Genomic DNA, 16,532 nt, shown 5'->3' with positions numbered 1-16,532 from the left:
TGCGCACTCGACATTTTGTCTTTTTCTACGGAATTTTCTCTCTCCGTTTACCGTGAAAAAGTTGATGGCCACCGGTAGGGGGATTCCCGCAAATTTCATCGACCAGGCATCAGTAGCCATTACTCCTTTATGCCGTTTGGTTTTGTGAGCTTTCAGAAAAAATTCATAACAACGAAGATTCAGGAATTTCCTCAGGTAAATATCTTTCTTTGTCTATCTACATTCGTTTATTTCCCAGTCATCAATTTTTTGGCGTCGCTAATTATATTCTATTTCCATCATAAAATCGTTTGAAACTGTTTCACCTGAGATTATTTTTGATTTTTCCGAAGAAAACCGCATGGAAAACGATTTGGCCGGCATTTTGAAGGAATCGAATTCTGAGAATTGTAATGGAATAATTGCCGGGAATGTCTAACCTGAAAAAGGAAATGAATAAATTATAATACTTCACGACTTTTCATCAGGAGCCATTGATTCATGATCTCATCAGACCGTTGAAAAAATCACAACAAAAAGGTCCACGAATTTTGTTGGGTAATCCGCGTGTTTGGAATAGGATCTATTTGTTTCTGTCGAAATTCTCTTTTATGGTTTACCCTGAGATTGTTCTTGTATATTGCTGATGATGGAAATATTCACCACTATTTTGAGGTCGAATTTTAAGAAAATGCTGGCACATTGATTTCCAAAAAGGAATTAGAGAAATTTTATCAGTAGCGTTGTTTTATATTCTCATGATGAATTTGAGAGAGTCAAGGGGCAGAAAGTCCAGGAATTTTATTAGGTAATCTGTTTGTTTGGTTCTCGTCGTTTTTTCTTTGTGCTTGATCTTCTCTGGTTTCAATATCGTCCATTGCTTATCTTGTCTCCAAATTATTTGATTTTATTTAATTTGAGGTGGATCTAGCATTTTTTCCTGATGACAGACTGATGTGAGAAGGATTCACCGGTATTTTGAGGACAATTCTTGAAGTTCCATAGCAATACGTGTGCATTAATTGTTACTTTAATAGAATAATTAAGTAACTAGGTTTTTTCATTTCTTGATGGTATTTCTGGTACAGAATGGATGATGGGTGGGACGACAATCCGCCTCCTATGAGCGAAAACAATTCCTCATATAATCAGGGTCGTAGTTTTGAGACACGTGAGTGGAAAAATTCGTCGAGAAGCGGCAGAAGGGACGATGGATACAGTCATCGTCGTGACGATGGGCATAATCGTCGTGGAGGAGGTGGTTACGACAGGAGGGATAACGGCTACAATAATAGGAGGGATGATGGCTCCAATTGGAGAAATGGTCAGAACTCTCGTCGAGAAAATGGCAGCTACAGCAATGAAAATGATGGTGATCTAGTTATCTACGTGCCTCAGCAGATGGTGGGAAAGATTATTGGACGTGGGGGATGCAAGATTAAGGAAATGCAAGAAGAAAGTGGAGCGAGAATCGGGATTGACAAATCATCCCAAGGAGGAGATGCAGCAGTCACTATTAAAGGCTCCAAGGATTCTCAGAATCGCGCAAAAGCTCTTATAGAAGAATTGATAGGTGACCAGCAGTCACAGCCCTCCTATTCATCCCCTCACCAGTCAATTTACGGAGAGTCCTTCAGTCAACCAACAGAACAGGCTTCCGAGGCTCCCGAGCGTGACCCACTAGACTTTGGAGACTTTGACTGGACAAAAGCTAATGAGGAGCATCAGAGGTTCCAAAAGGAGCGGTGGAGGGACCTCCCGCCCATGAAGAAAGACTTCTACGAGGAGTTACCAGAGGTGCGAGATCTCACTGACGAGAAAGTTGCTGAGATTCGTGCTAGCAGGAACAATATCGAGTGTCGTAGAGTCTTCGAAGCAGAGGAGGAATTCAAGGTGCCGAATCCCATCACATCATTTCAGCAGGCATTCCATAATTACCCTGAGATCCTTAACGAGATAAAGAAGGCTGGCTTCGTTGAGCCTAGTCCTATACAGTGTCAGGCGTGGCCTATTCTCCTTGGTGGCCGGGATATGATTGGCATTGCCCAGACTGGAACTGGAAAGACTCTAGCCTTTCTGCTACCTGCTATGATTCATATTGATGGACAACCAGTCCCTCGCAACGACAGGGCCGGACCTAATGTTCTCATCATGGCTCCAACACGAGAATTGGCGCAACAGATCAGCAAGGAGGTCAGTAAATACGAGTACAGAGGTATCAAAGCAGTCTGTCTGTATGGCGGAGGTCCACGTCACGAACAGGTGGCGAAAGTGGAGAAGGGCGTTCAAATCGTCATAGCAACTCCAGGAAGACTGAATGATCTCGTGATGTCCGGCGCCATTAATGTTAAGGATGTAACGTATCTCGTTCTGGATGAGGCAGATCGAATGCTGGACATGGGCTTTGAGCCCCAGATCCGCAAGACTCTGCTGGACGTGCGTCCAGATCGTCAGACTGTGATGACCAGTGCGACATGGCCGCAGGGAGTTCGGAGACTCGCCCAGTCCTACATGTGTGATCCGATCCAGGTGTACGTTGGATCTTTGGACCTAGCAGCCACTCACACTGTTAAACAGACCATCATCATCTGTAAGGACGAGGAGAAGACTGACATCCTCCGGGAGTTCTTTGACACCATGAAGAAGGACGACAAAGTCATTGTGTTCTTCATGAGGAAAACTCGTGTTGACGAACTGTCGAGTGAGCTAGCTCTTTCTGGAATACAGGCCCAGAGCATTCATGGGGGACGTGATCAAATTGATCGAGAGCAAGCGTTGGAGGACATTAAAACAGGTAGGTTTAATCACACATCTCCACATTTAGAAATTTCGTATAAACCGGCACTCCCTTCATTAAACTCTCGGTTGTCTCCGCAAAACAGGTGATGTGAAGATTCTCCTCGCTACCGACGTCGCATCTCGTGGAATCGACATTGAGGACATCACCCATGTTTTCAATTATGATTTTCCTAGGGATATTGAGGAATACGTTCACAGGGTCGGCAGGACTGGACGTGCAGGGAGGACAGGGGAAAGCATAAGCTTGATTTGCAGGGGTGACTGGGCACTTGCCAAAGAGCTTATCGCTATTCTGGAAGAGGCCAGTCAGGAGATACCTGAGGAACTCTACAGTATGGCTGATAGGTACAAAGCCTGGAGGAAGAGGAAAGACGAGGAGAGAGGAGAAGCTGGCTCGTACGGAGGAGGCAGTGGACGCTATGGGGGTGGAGGTGGACGAGGTGGCGGTGGTGGAAGAGGAGGAGGTCGACGAGGTAAATGGTAATCTCAGCCATACTTCTACATATTCAAAATTACATTTTATCTTTCTCATAAAAATAAGTTGATCATTGAACCAATTAAATTGGCTAAGGGCTCTTTTCATAATTTATTTATGAACCTTTGGATTTTGGCATTAAAATTTCCGCGGAATTCTCCAGAAATGACCATAACTGTTGGATAATCTTATGCAAAACCTGAATTAAACATTGATGGAAAGATTTAAGTTTTATCAACGATATTGCACATTAGCGTTACAAGGATTTGCTAATAGTGAAGGAGTCTCATTAATAGGAATTAAATCGTTCCGAGTTTTCTATCAGTTGAAACTAAATTATTGTTTTAACATACGGATTATAAATATCGTCGATTTTTGATTTCTTAACTCGCGTTATTCGCTGAATATTTTTTTTCTTCCTGCAAACCCAGGAGACCGTATACTTTATGATTTGTTTTATTCAACGATTATCATGAGCAGTTCCTAAGTCTTTGTTGCGAATTGATGCGGCAAGTTCAAGGCTGGTTGCAAGTGATCGAAAATTTTGACACTTAAGTACACTTTACTTCAATGAAGCGCAGCTTGGAAGATGCCCCATCTTGTTGCAAAACATTTTGTGATATATGGCATAATAATGTACTATGTATGGGTATGTTATATATCGTGTACAAAGGTTTATCAAAGTCTGTATTTCATATATTCATTTTTCATACAAAAATAAAAAAAACACTAAGTACAATTAGGTGTACACTTGTTCCCTAAATTATTCCCGAAGTATTTCTACACCAAATTAACATGTGGTCTTTTTAATGAAAATGGATATAAAAAGGATAAATATTCCATTGTAAGTTACAAAAAAATAGGGAATAATACATAAAAGTCATTGGGATCAAAATGGCATCAAATGTTTTTTTCGGTAAAAAGCCACTTGGGACTGGAAAAAAAAATTTAAAAACCTTTAACTGTAGACTTTGAAATTGCGAGTCTTTGTGTACTTCTCGGCAAATATTTTTCCCGTCGGTGTTGGCATGGAGAAGGCAATGTCATCAAGGGACAGAATGTATCCGTAAAAGTAGTTAGTTCTGCAAGAAGAAGAAAAACGTTTTAAAGACAAGTTTTCCATAATGAGTTTCATCATTTATATTGAATTTGTAATAGTTAAACAGCAAAAACAATCGTAAATATTGTATCGTGTAAATAAAAAAAATGGATTACCTCAGAGCATCTAGCAATTTAGTAGCGATGTGCTGTCTTCGGTGGCTCATGGCTGTCCAAATAACGTTAACACCACATTTGACAGGACTCTCTTCAGTCGAACAGCAGTCAAACTCTACAAGCTCCGGAATCATCTGGTGTGCAACCTTCACAGGTTCAGCAATGAGCACCCCTAGAATAGTCTTATTCCTTATGTAAAGATAAATCTTTTTATCATGGTAGTCTGTCAATTCCATGTCAGCTAGTCCCAAGTCACGATCGACAACAGCGAGAACTTCCTCCACCTTCTTCCAAGAGGTCTTTGGATCCGTTTTCTCAATAGTTATGATGCGACTGCCTCTCATCGTGTCTTCCACCACAACTCGTTCATTCTTCCAGCCCTGGATAATCGAAATTGGAGCATCATGAATCCATAAATGATTCAAAAAGTGTTGGAGGGAGGAGAGAAAATGAGAGTTCGTTTTTGTGACGGTTGCGAAGGTACTTACGTTGAACTTGAGGGTTTTGAAGCTGTTGTGGAAGTTCAAATGTGCGTTCTCATCCTCCGGCTCTCCAATCTGATACACAATCCCACAGTCGAGACATTGAGTGGTGCCAAATCGCTTCTGTCCAACATCAAGTTGGTACTGATCAATTCCTCCATTTGCTTTCGTCGAGAGCTGCCAGGCCTGTCTCTTGACTCCTCTGTTCGGTTTTTTGTCGAAAGAATCACTGGAATCATTAGGAAACAATAGTTGATCAATCATTGATCAAGACCCAGTGATAAAACTACTTAGATTTATTATAAAATCCTGAAAATGGACTGTATTCTAGAACATTATTTAGGAAAAAAGAATGGCAACTTCTAAATATTAATATATGAAGTCATTTTAATGAACATTAGTGGATAGGGTGGAGGAGGACTTACTTAACAGCCGGTGTGAAGCCCTTAGAGAACAGCGGGTAGTACTTTTCCCCGCCACCAGCCCCCTCGTCCTCTGTCCCCGCGTTCTCCTGGTCCGCAATATTCATAGAAGACGTCATATCACTGAGGACACTCCCAGGTGACATCAAAACATGACTCGACCTGACTGCCTGATTGTTGACCAGAGGTCCCATGGTATCATACTCATCGTCTCCCCAGTCATCCTCCAGCACCCTGAGAATGTCCATGACATCGCTCTGCTGCATTTCGTTATTAACCTCCGGCTCATCGACTGTTAGATCATTAGCATCGAAAGTCGCTTCTAGCCTTGGCTTCTTGAGCAGAGGTTTCATATTCTTCTTCTCGTTCAGTTTGATCACTCCGTCGGCGACCTTCAGCTTGATATTTTTATTAACCGTGACGGTAGCAAGATTTCGGCTTTTTATCGTTCTATTCGTTTTGAAAAATCTCTTGGTGGGATCAGGAACTGGGGACGGCGGTCTCTCAACAACCGGAATGACCTTCAGCACCCTGGAATGAGTTTCCTCCTGCTCCTCCCCTTTCTTCTCTCCCATACTTCTCGTCAACCTCGCCACCTGAGGACTAGATTCTGAAGTCTCGACCTTCTGCCCCTTTTCGTCCTTAGAAGTCTTGACCAATGACTTCCTGGGCTTGGGTTTTTTAATACCATGAGTCACCCCAGCATTGATCTCTCCAAACTTCGGCCGCCTGTGCCCTCCGGAACGTCTCTTTGTGCTGGGCAGGCTGTACCTCTTCTTGGGTTTGGTTTCAGTACTTCTCCATCCGAAACACATCGAATACCTCCTGGTCCCATCGTCCCCAGGGGTCTTGTTGTAGAATGATTTTGTGCTTAGGGTGAAGGGTATCGTGTTCTCGCTTTTCTCCTCAGGGAAAAGGGAGGCTCGAGCCTTGGGAATCGACAAGGCATCATCAGTCTTTATGAGCTTAGTTCCTGCTGAGTGGGCATGATCATCAGTGAGATGTCTCTTCTGAGTGAGTCTCTCTGGTGATGAAGCTTGGTCGAGGTCCACGAGACCCAGGGACTTTCTACGGTTAAGGGGAGGAACGATGATGCTCTTGCAGACTGAACCCAGAGGAGTTATCAGTCTTCTCTCGGGGTTTTTTGCCCTCTTTGGAGTGTCTGTTATATCGCAGCTCTTCTGGGGAGTTTCTGGAATTATTCCGTCCTCCGTTATCATGTTTTCGGTGCCCTCGGGTGTGCCTGGGATTATCTGGTGACGGTTGAGATGTTGTGGTGTTCTTGGGAGAGATCCTGGCGAGGCAGAAGAGAGTCGACGACCAGGAGAGGCCCTGGCCTCGCGGGTTGTCTTCCTAAGCGAGCTGAAGGGAGAGAGTCTGTAATTCTCACGGGTGAGGGGACGCAGACGATCCCACTGGCGTAGTTGCGACTTGGGGGAGCACTCAGGAGTGGTCACGGGCGAGTGGTAGGAACGACCTGGGGAGCTGCTGATGCTACTCTTGTCTGAGTGGGCTATGGGAGACATGGGTCCTAGGTCAGACTCGTAGCCAGGTGGGACAGGAGATTGTAAATGCTTTTGGGTCTGAAAAAGCTGGCGTTTTGAAGAGCTTGGGGTTGAAAAGAACGACTTCTGGATCTGGGGGGTGGGAGTTTGCCCTAATCCACTGTCGGTTGACATCTTGCTGGATGGAATGGTCTCAGTCTGCAAAAAAATGGATGTGATGGGGACAATGACAATGACATTCCATGTTTACAATGAAATATAACATAATTGTAGATTTTCTTTTTTTTTGTTGGGAAAATAAGTTCTACAAAGAGATCTTCATGATCATTCTTCTATTTCCTTTAAATTTTAAGTTATTCATTAGAAACCAAGGCTGGAGAGCAAGGAACGGGGTAAATTTACTTTTTCAATTATCAGGCAAGTGGAATATTTTTTTCCACTGAAAAACAAATGAATTGAACCCCCCAAGAGAATTCCAACATTGAATTGAACATGTTCAATCAATGAAACGAACTATTTTCTGATAAGTTTCTTCAATTGTGCTGAATTCCATTGAAAAGGTCTGATAGAAAAAGTTGCTTCATTCAATGCCAGGCTTCTTGTACATACCTGACGTTAAATTTCGAAATTTTTCTATGAATCCCCCCTTGTTCCCCTCGAACAAAAGGCAAAGAAACTAGACAGCGTTTTACCGCCTAGACAATCTAACCAAAAACACATGTGTACATACCCCTGTGCGATTCTCCACCGAATCTCCAACCGCCTCCAGCTCTCCACACGTTCAATATTACTCTCCACAAATTCCCAACTCAATAATCAATCAAATAAACCATCAAAACTTCGACAAATTTCCAATCACAACGGCCAAACATTCAACAGTGGCTCATACTCGTCGATGCTCTGGAGTCCAGTGAATGTTATTCGTAACGGCTAGTTTCCCTCCACTCTTAAACAGTCCGGCCAACTTACACGCGGAACCCGCCTAACCCCATGGTCAAATTCAAATGGAGACATTCAAACAAACCCCAAGAATTCCTGAACACAAATTCCTCAAAAAAAAAGGACTAAATATTCTGAAAAATATATCAAATATTTAATAATTACTTTTTTATCTTTCGAAACCCATAATCAGACCAAAATAATTATGAATTCGTTCTGAAGGTTTCAAACCCTTGATCTGAAAAGAACGATCCCCCATTGGTCAAAATAAATAACCACAAGTGGCGTCTCCCCGATACCCAATGACAACCAATCCTGACAGTGACTTCGCAGCTGCCAATCCGTTCCATTCACTTCACTCTCCCGTGAAAAAACTATACATATACTCCTTATACTCAAAATTATCACATAAAACATAGGAATCCCAGTCGTCAATCAGTATTCATGACGCCATAGTCCACATATCGCCCTTTCCTCCTCTGTAAATTTTTGACCTCGACAAGGGGACCATTTTGGAAGGTTCAATAACCTCCTGGAGGTCCTCTGGACCCTCCACACTGTGTCATACGTCTTGTTTACTTCCTGAACGTAACCAGGCAGCTTCAACCAGGACATAGGCAATATGAGGGGTTATTATGTGCTTTGTGCTCTTCTGTTGATGATTCACGGACAAAGAACGGCCTCGTTCAGTCTTGACTTTGGTGATGTCCGGGAGATGCTCATGCTCGGTCGAGAGATTGGTATCAATGCCCTGGAGTCCGTGGAGTGGATTCGAAAGGGCTCTCCCAACGACAGTGAGTTGAATTTTCCATTTATCAAGCACGTGGAGCGAAAGCTCATGGAGAAGATCGACATTGTCAACCGGAGGCTGGATATCATGAGCGCGAGGATCGATCAACGAGCTGAGGATATAATTGATTTGCTACTGAGGGAGCTGCCCCTGAGAGAGCAGCTGGACATGAATCTTCATGAGTTAAATCGGTATCTGGGAAGGGTCGACGATTTGTACAGAAGGTTCGAGGAGTATGCGGCTAATCCAATCAAGTACGAGGACTTTACGATGAAGGATTTTGCCAAATCCTGCCTGTCAACTGCTTATGGGGATCTTCCGGATTTACTGCAATCTATTCATCGACTCCTCGTCCCCAATGCCTCGGCTCACTTTGAGAGGAGTCTCTTCGTGCAACTTGCACATAATAGTCAGGTAAGGTTATGGCTTTTCGAGCTTGCAAGATTCTAGGTACAAAATTACTCATTTCGGGCAGAATTTGAGTGTGTGGATGATTTTTTTGCATTTGTTTGAAAATATTGGTGTTTTTAGTGGTTTTATTTCCCTAGTTCTTTGCATTATTTCTCAGAAAAAGAATCAAATTTCTAAGCAAACATTTCTCTGAATATTAAAAACCTGCAAATTCAGTAAAAAATGAAGAGAGGAAGTGCCTAGCTGTCATCGGTAATAGTGCACCAACGAAGGACTATTACCCACGAGTTTGCATAATATTCTCGGAAGGTGAGAGTTACTGGGCTCGAGAAAATGTAAAAAAACTTGCTCGTCCAGCACATTTGTTATCATCATTCTACCTAGAACTCCTCCAAATGAAAACCCTGTACAAGGGTTTCTCACGAGCATCGAAAAATTGCAGTCATAAAAAAATCGAATGCAGGAAATTCTCAACTGGCACTACTAATGATGCACCAACGATGCCCACCAGCTTGCATATTATCTAAATTGCCCTCTAAAGTGGCAAATAAAAGGGGGGTAATACCGTTGACACCGCGTTATACTCCTTCTCAACAAAGACCGCCACCTCGCCCTCTCTCTCCCTAAAAACGGTGGGGATAAAACTGTAAACCCAGAGACGTCAGTTCAACTCCTGTTGCCGTCTATACTCGAGTGTCGCATGGTGCTCTACTCGGTAAATGCAAAAGTGAACGGTTTAGCCAGAAATCAGGCATTCATTAGTGACCGAAATTCTCGAAAGAGTGTGAAATCAGCTGGACAAGCCGTTGAAAAATATCGAATAAAAGTTGAAAATAAAATCATCCATCGTAATGAATTCTTATAATCGATTCAGTGTGAAAGCAGTGTTAATGAGTGTATTTTAGTGGCTTATATTGTAGACACCAGTTGATTCATATCCCCAAGAACTCCAAGGAAATCCGAGTAAATAAATACTGCACACCTAAGCAGTTGAGTCCCCCTCAAGGGGACAAAGAAACCTCGATTCGACCACTTTTTTTCATTTGTTGACTCACTTCTCCCTGTACAACCGCGCAAACGAGGTGCGATCAAGGTTCCACGCGTGCGTGAGTTCCCAAAAGTGTTGCTCTGTAATAACCAACCTAAAACAATTATAGTCCAATGATCGGAGTAAATTAGTTCATAACAAGTTTGTGGAGTTATTAAAAATCATGGGGAAGCCCTGTATCATGTTGTTCTGTCTGTTGACCCTCGTGTGGGCGAAGAAAGACGATTTTTCGAGCATCGACAAGCTGAGGAATGATCTATTCCAACTGAAGGGCGCACACGAGAAGTACATAACAGGTCGTAATGCTGATGATGACAGTTACATGCGTCTCATCCGGACATACAACGAATTTGGCACGAAAATCGATGAGGAATCGCCATGGACTGGCCAGAGACATCTCAATTCATTGAATTCCCTGTGGCTCTGGGCCAGGGTTCAATCCCAGATGAGGACTGTCGATGGATTGTATCTGACATTCAGGCAGATGATGCACGATGCCGTTTCCAAGAGGCAGATCCTGAAAATTCAATCCTGGGTCGACTTTGCTGATGTTATTCTCAGCGACCCGACTGTCGCGGTACCAGATACCCTCAACCGCATATCCGACATTATAATTAACGAGAACTTGTTTCACGCTGCTTTTCAGGTAGTCGAAGTGGTAAACAGTGTAATTCGGGCAATTTTAGAGGGAATTTTCTCGAGTCATGATCTTGATTGAGTGGGTTGAGAGAGAATATTTATTTTATAGTTGTTCCAAAGTATAAACAACGATTGCTCTTCTGATAGCTTGGAAATCGACAAAATTTTATGACCGGGCTTATCTCGACGACACTGTCACTGTCATGACCTAAACGTTATCAGTTCCTGGAAAATCCCGCAGCCGTTCTTATTTTTGAACTCATGGTCCTTTTTTTCTGAATAGATTTCTTTCTAGAATCATTAAATTCGCAAAATAATCATTACAAATACATTTTTAATTCAAAAAATTTATGATACGAAAAATTCCTTGAATTCAATCTTTTTTTTCAGAATATAGACTGCAAAAATTAATGGGTTTGTTCTCTAATGATTTTAGGAAGCATCAGCACAAATTTGCAACGAACAACAGTCCCCCCAACAGCTGCTATACAATTTATACACCACAATTGCTCTGGCTGAAGTAAAGGGGTATGCTATGATGCAGTTCTCTTACAGTATACTACACTTATATAAGAATGGTACGTAACAGGATGGAGAAATGATTCACGAGTGAAAATTCAAGTATTTCATTCAAACAGTTTCGTATTAATCACCAGGTTCTTTTGATGGGGAGAGGGATAGAATTAAGGAGGATTATTCTACGAGAACTTCAAACACTTTGAAGGCTGTGCGCATTGCTATGGCATTTGCACCCAGAGATTTGTGGAAGTGCGACCCTAATATCCATACAGAAGGTGGAAACAGTGCTATAACTTTTTTTTTCAAAATGAATTTATCATTGATATAAATTGGGAGTAAGGGTTAATGGGAAAGACTTTCATTGTTACCGGACAAATTCTCTGTACTCAGCTATGCTTTTGTTCTCAGGCACAACATACACAGAATTAAAACAATTATTCCAAGGGTATATAGTGAATGAAGTGGATCTGAATCCATCATCAACTTGTCGTGAAAACTGTGCGTATTACTCGTACGCCAAGGTTCATGGATGCTACGATAATCTGTACTGTTCCCAGCAGAGGAAGTGCAATGGAAAAGTTCTGAACTGTCAGTATTTCGACTCTGATATGTGGATTTGTCCTTCAGTGAGTAGAAATTTATTTTATAGTCCGAATCGTCTATAGCCTGGTGATTCATGAGATCAGATAAACAATCCATATCTGATATTTTTCATTCGACGTTCATATCGGACTCTAAAAAGTTCTTACGCGGAATTCTAATTTCTCCAGGCAAAACACAGCCACAGAAGGTACGAATACATTCAATACGAGAATGGAGATCTATTCGGCAACAAGGGAACCTGCAAAAGTCCATTAACAAAGGTCGACAGCTGGTGGCGTTGGTTGTTCTGGCACTGTAGCTATTGCATGTGCTTCTGCGACGATCACAACTCGAGTTCACAGCGTTACTTCAGTCTTCGCGATATTATATCGGATGTTGTCAATAACAAGTGAGTTATCGCACTCATTATCGCAGACCTCAGCTTCCTCAAACAAGAGGAATTGTCAGAACTGCATAAATGTAATTTTATGCTTCCAGGGTCATAACTGGACTGCAATTGAGGAAAGTCAATGGAATAATCCACATGCAGATTCAGCAGGGGGTATTGGCATCTCGTGGTGACATTCCGGTGTCCAGTGTTGAGTGGAAGCCAGTGGATAATTTCACAATTTTGGATCGGGGTGTTGTCAATGGCAGGGATTTCCATACACTGTCTTGGGAGAAGAGGGCCATTGATCTTGATGATCTGTTTGCATCTGATGGCGAAGTTCTTACTGGTGAGTCATGACTAACGGGCTCGTTGATGTCGTCATTGATCATATTTCCGTGGGAACGCATTTGAATAATTGTTAGGAGAATCAGTGGGATTTTCACTGCTAGAACTTTTTAATTTTCACGTTCTGAAAACTTCTGAACACGATTCGCAACATTGTTACAACGTTTATTATTCTACAGGAGTCAGATGGAGAATGGTAGGAGCGCACCTGAACTTTGAAATTCGAGTTACACCTTTTAATTTCACTTCTGGACAGCTAATTAAGCCTTTGGAAAAGAGTAGATGGATAAGTAACGATAAAACAGATAATGATCACAACTCCAAAGACAGAAGGTAAGAAAGTTTTCGATGAAGGACTGTGTGAAATTTGAGAATTGTGCAGACAGGCGGTTTGATTTCATTCTCCTCTCTTTCCAGAACTGAATTAAAATTGAATCAGCCCGACATTCCAATTCGTACACGCGGCCCAAATTTCCCAGATTCAGAAACCAATCAATTCCTGAATTTTGGGCCAACTGATCTGCGAAAGGACGCAGCCCAGACGACAGTCCCCTTCCTAGATACTCAACCAGTGATCACTAATCCTCCGTTCCCTCTATCAGGGGCTGGAATCTTCCACAAGGGACGTGATGGCTATGGTGGTTTCATAGCCATTAAGCTCATAACGTACAATTTTACGGAGCATATTCGCGCTGATCTGCCACCACCACCACCTGTCCTTGGACTGAACGACATCCCAGTCGTCTAATTCAATTTCAAACTATCACAAGTTGCAGGCAAAGCCATTCGAACCAAAAGAGCGAACTGATGGTGATAATAGATTTTAAAACCATTTAATTATTTTTCATTGACAAAATTGAAGGTCAATCTCTTCACAGAGTATTTGACTTGTGAATTTTGAGGAAAGTGTCAGAGAGTCTTGACAATATGGTAACCAAAATGTCGTCTGACATTTTTGAATCCATCAGTTTTTGAAACATTGTTTGTAACAGTTATCAAGAGAAAAATATTTTTATTGCATCAATTTATTTGTTAAAGTCAGATATTATCCTTAAATTTATCGTAATTGTGATAACTAATATTCAGTGAATTTAATTGATTGGGCTTTGTGAAGGAATGTCAAAAGTTGTTTAGTGCAGTAAAGAATACTGCCTAGAAGGCGCCACCTTTAGTAATTTCCTTCCAAAGTCATTGGGGGAGAAGAAGACCTTCATTTAACTAATTTAGATGAATGCTTCGGGAATTATCCACAAACTTTACTCCTAAGTGATTCCCAGAATTTAATTCATTAACCACCATCTAATATTCTATTATAGTCTTCAAAAGTAATTTTTTAATGACAAAAAAATGTTCCATATCCGTTTGTTTCTTTTGTAAATAAGTGAGCATTTTTTATTTGATCTGATAATTTTTTTCTATCTACGCCTACATTTTTCATCCGTGTGGAATAAATAATTTTTTAATTGAACATTGTATATACCGTAACGGTATAATAAATCGAATAGAAAGAATATTGCTTTAAATTGCATGACTCACGATTCCATGTCACATTAGACCCCGTTACACTTGCCATAGTTGAAACGAATTTACACTTGTTAATTTGACTTGACATCACACGAGTGTAATTCGAGAAAATGTTTTCCGCTAACTGGATATGATTGTTTTGTGGGGTTTGCACAAAAGCCGCGCATTAACTAACATTTTTAGTGTCTAACGATAAGAACGATCCCCACTTCTATGAGCATTGGTGTTACGAGCCTGCGTAACAGAAGGAAAAATTGTGCATTATTTATCGATGAGTCAATCATGTATTTCAAGCAGTCCATGCATAATTCATGAACGGTTTTTTCATAGCTCCAGATGATTTTGTTAATTCTCCGGGAATGCTGAAGCATATTGAAGCTAATGGAAAGGGCCATTTGACAAATTATCCATTCACCAATTTATTCCACTGGTTTATTAATCCAAATTGCATTCACAACTTGATAAAGTTGAACAGGTAGTTTGCATGACACTATTTAATTTTTCACTGTTTTTCATCACTCATATTTGCTTCATTTAATCGATAACTTGAAACCTAGACATCTAAATGTAAGGAAAATGTGGAACAATCGAAGTTGGAGTTGAGATATGTGTAACGAAAGTATTACATGGATATGTAGATTGCGGTGATAACGTGGCTTAATTTGCGTTTCGTCAATCAACGAATAAGTCATAAAGTAAGTGATAAGGAATTGTTGAGCACTGGGTTCAGTTAGACTTTGATTTTGTCAGCGAGTGAGCAGCTGAGACCGGTGTTGTCAGGTTCGACATTGATCTCCTTGACAACTCCATTCTCCACAACCATGGAGAAACGCTTGCACCGAGTGCCACCGAGGACTGGGAGGTCCATGGCAAGGTCCGCAGCTTTCGCAAATTCGGCATTGGTGTCAGCCAACATTCTCACCTATTTAAAAGAAAATAATGGACATTCTGTTACATGGCCTCCAATTAGCGAGACAAAATATATAAAAAATGGCATTGGATTTCAAGGATGAAATTGCGCAACAATTCTAGTCAAGTGTGACGTTCTTAGTAATTATGTTACTCATTTTAAGACGCTGTGGGTTCGAGAATCGAAATGAGTAATTTGAAGGAGAATGTCTTTTTGCTTTTCTTCCTTCAATTTTACTCACAACTTGCTTACTTACTTTTCCACCAGCTTGATGGTCCTTTCCCCAAGCGGCCATCACGAAAGGATCATTCACACTAATACAAAAGATCTCAGAAACTCCTTTAGACTTCAACTCATCAGCTTTCTGCACAAATCCTGGCAGATGAGTCTGAGAAAGATGAAATGACTGGAATGAATCTTGACCTTGGCAGGGACTTTTTATCCTTCAATTTCATTGCTTCGAGTGGCCAGTACATAAATAGTCCTGACTTATCATTTGAATTCAGTCTATTACCTTGGAACATCCTGGGGTAAACGCTCCTGGAACCCCAAAAACAATGATTTTTGTTCCAGCCGAAGTTTTGGCGAGGTTGACCTTGCTAGCTGGGGAATCTTCGAAGAGGTCCACTTCAGGCACTTTATCTCCAACCTGCCGAGAACGGATAACTTTTTGCTGAATAAACTGATCGACAAAATTCTCCTGATTTCCCAGAAGATAACAAATTGAGGAGAACTTACAGCGATAACCATGTTTCTTGGCGATACGTGAAGTGATCGTGTAAAGCAACTGAAAGTCGACTGTCTGGCAACGGAAATGGCGCGACTGACAAACCGAGTCATTTGTTTCTGTATCGATCCCCTTGACGTTCGATAAATTGCACCGTACAACAATTGCCACTCTTTGTATTACTGTTTATTATTTACGCGATTCTCCTCTTTGATGAGGAGCTGTGTATCGAGCGAAACAATCGTGACCCGGCACAATTTCAGATTACGCAATGTATTTTTAAAGTTACATAAATTATTTCCTCCGTATATGTATTAAAATATTCGTGAGGAATATTCTTAATGGACAGGGGGAGATATCGCATCGGTGATTCCATGTTTTTGTCTGAATTTTCTTAAAGAATTCCACTTTTAGTCTGGTTTCATTTTCCAAGTTTCCTACCTTATCACGAGCCACTAAAACTGACCACTGAACGAGTAGCGATATTACCTTCAGTTGGTGGGAGAGATAATAGCGGATAAATAATGAAAAAAAAAAGTGAGTGGCGGTAAGTTAATATTTTTTTAATGTTCTGCGAATAAATTGAATTGAACTGATTTTTTATCCATTTTATTTCATTATTGGGGAGCTTTTATTGAACCTTTTCCCTCCACGTCAATGGGAAAAATTCCACAACCACATTCATAGCTAATGAAGCACCATAAAAAAGATCTTCCAATGAATTTCTCTGAGCCTTACCCTTCCGAATGATTTTTGAATAATATTCAATAAGTTGCTCTTGACCGTTTCACCACAACTCTCTTAAAATTGTTAAGATTCTTTCAAGACCA

At 41.3% G+C, this 16,532-nt stretch overlaps 4 protein-coding genes across 7 annotated transcripts; 2 read left to right on the top strand and 2 right to left on the bottom strand.

Annotated features, from left to right (window-relative positions):
• Positions 1-44: 44 nt before the first annotated feature.
• Positions 45-3,992, top strand: LOC135161551 (probable ATP-dependent RNA helicase DDX43). The gene is made up of 3 exons (XM_064119235.1): positions 45-195; positions 1,068-2,773; positions 2,862-3,992. Exons 2-3 carry the CDS (start codon positions 1,069-1,071, stop codon positions 3,260-3,262), a joined length of 2,106 nt encoding a protein of 701 aa, XP_063975305.1. The 5' UTR covers positions 45-195; position 1,068; the 3' UTR covers positions 3,263-3,992.
• LOC135161549 (uncharacterized) lies at positions 3,904-14,336 on the bottom strand. Of its 3 annotated transcripts, none has more exons than XM_064119226.1 (6): positions 14,078-14,336; positions 7,608-7,950; positions 5,376-7,075; positions 4,957-5,179; positions 4,469-4,848; positions 3,904-4,335 (listed from the first exon to the last, which is right to left on the bottom strand). In XM_064119226.1, the coding sequence occupies exons 3-6, from the start codon at positions 7,049-7,051 to the stop codon at positions 4,212-4,214; spliced, it is 2,403 nt and encodes an 800-aa protein (XP_063975296.1). In that variant the 5' UTR covers positions 7,052-7,075; positions 7,608-7,950; positions 14,078-14,336; the 3' UTR covers positions 3,904-4,211. The 3 variants fall into 3 exon arrangements, with proteins under 3 accessions (XP_063975296.1, XP_063975298.1, XP_063975299.1); XM_064119228.1 differs by having other exon boundaries at positions 7,608-7,823; XM_064119229.1 differs by lacking the exon at positions 7,608-7,950.
• Positions 8,138-13,565, top strand: LOC135161554 (uncharacterized). Of its 2 annotated transcripts, none has more exons than XM_064119239.1 (8): positions 8,138-9,020; positions 11,141-11,282; positions 11,361-11,498; positions 11,632-11,849; positions 11,994-12,214; positions 12,304-12,542; positions 12,721-12,874; positions 12,959-13,565. In XM_064119239.1, exons 1-8 carry the CDS (start codon positions 8,439-8,441, stop codon positions 13,287-13,289), a joined length of 2,025 nt encoding a protein of 674 aa, XP_063975309.1. In that variant the 5' UTR covers positions 8,138-8,438; the 3' UTR covers positions 13,290-13,565. The 2 variants fall into 2 exon arrangements, with proteins under 2 accessions (XP_063975309.1, XP_063975310.1); XM_064119240.1 differs by lacking the exon at positions 8,138-9,020 and adding an exon at positions 9,671-10,711.
• A 147-nt stretch (positions 14,337-14,483) lies between the features above and the next one.
• Positions 14,484-15,995, bottom strand: LOC135161561 (peroxiredoxin-5, mitochondrial). The gene is made up of 4 exons (XM_064119248.1): positions 15,714-15,995; positions 15,490-15,624; positions 15,232-15,363; positions 14,484-14,987 (listed from the first exon to the last, which is right to left on the bottom strand). Exons 1-4 carry the CDS (start codon positions 15,813-15,815, stop codon positions 14,796-14,798), a joined length of 561 nt encoding a protein of 186 aa, XP_063975318.1. The 5' UTR covers positions 15,816-15,995; the 3' UTR covers positions 14,484-14,795.
• Positions 15,996-16,532: the final 537 nt, after the last annotated feature.

Source organism: Diachasmimorpha longicaudata, chromosome 4 (genome assembly GCF_034640455.1).
Source record: "Diachasmimorpha longicaudata isolate KC_UGA_2023 chromosome 4, iyDiaLong2, whole genome shotgun sequence".
Classification (NCBI taxonomy): Eukaryota; Metazoa; Arthropoda; class Insecta; order Hymenoptera; family Braconidae; genus Diachasmimorpha; species Diachasmimorpha longicaudata.
This window is presented reverse-complemented; position numbering and strand designations above follow the sequence as displayed.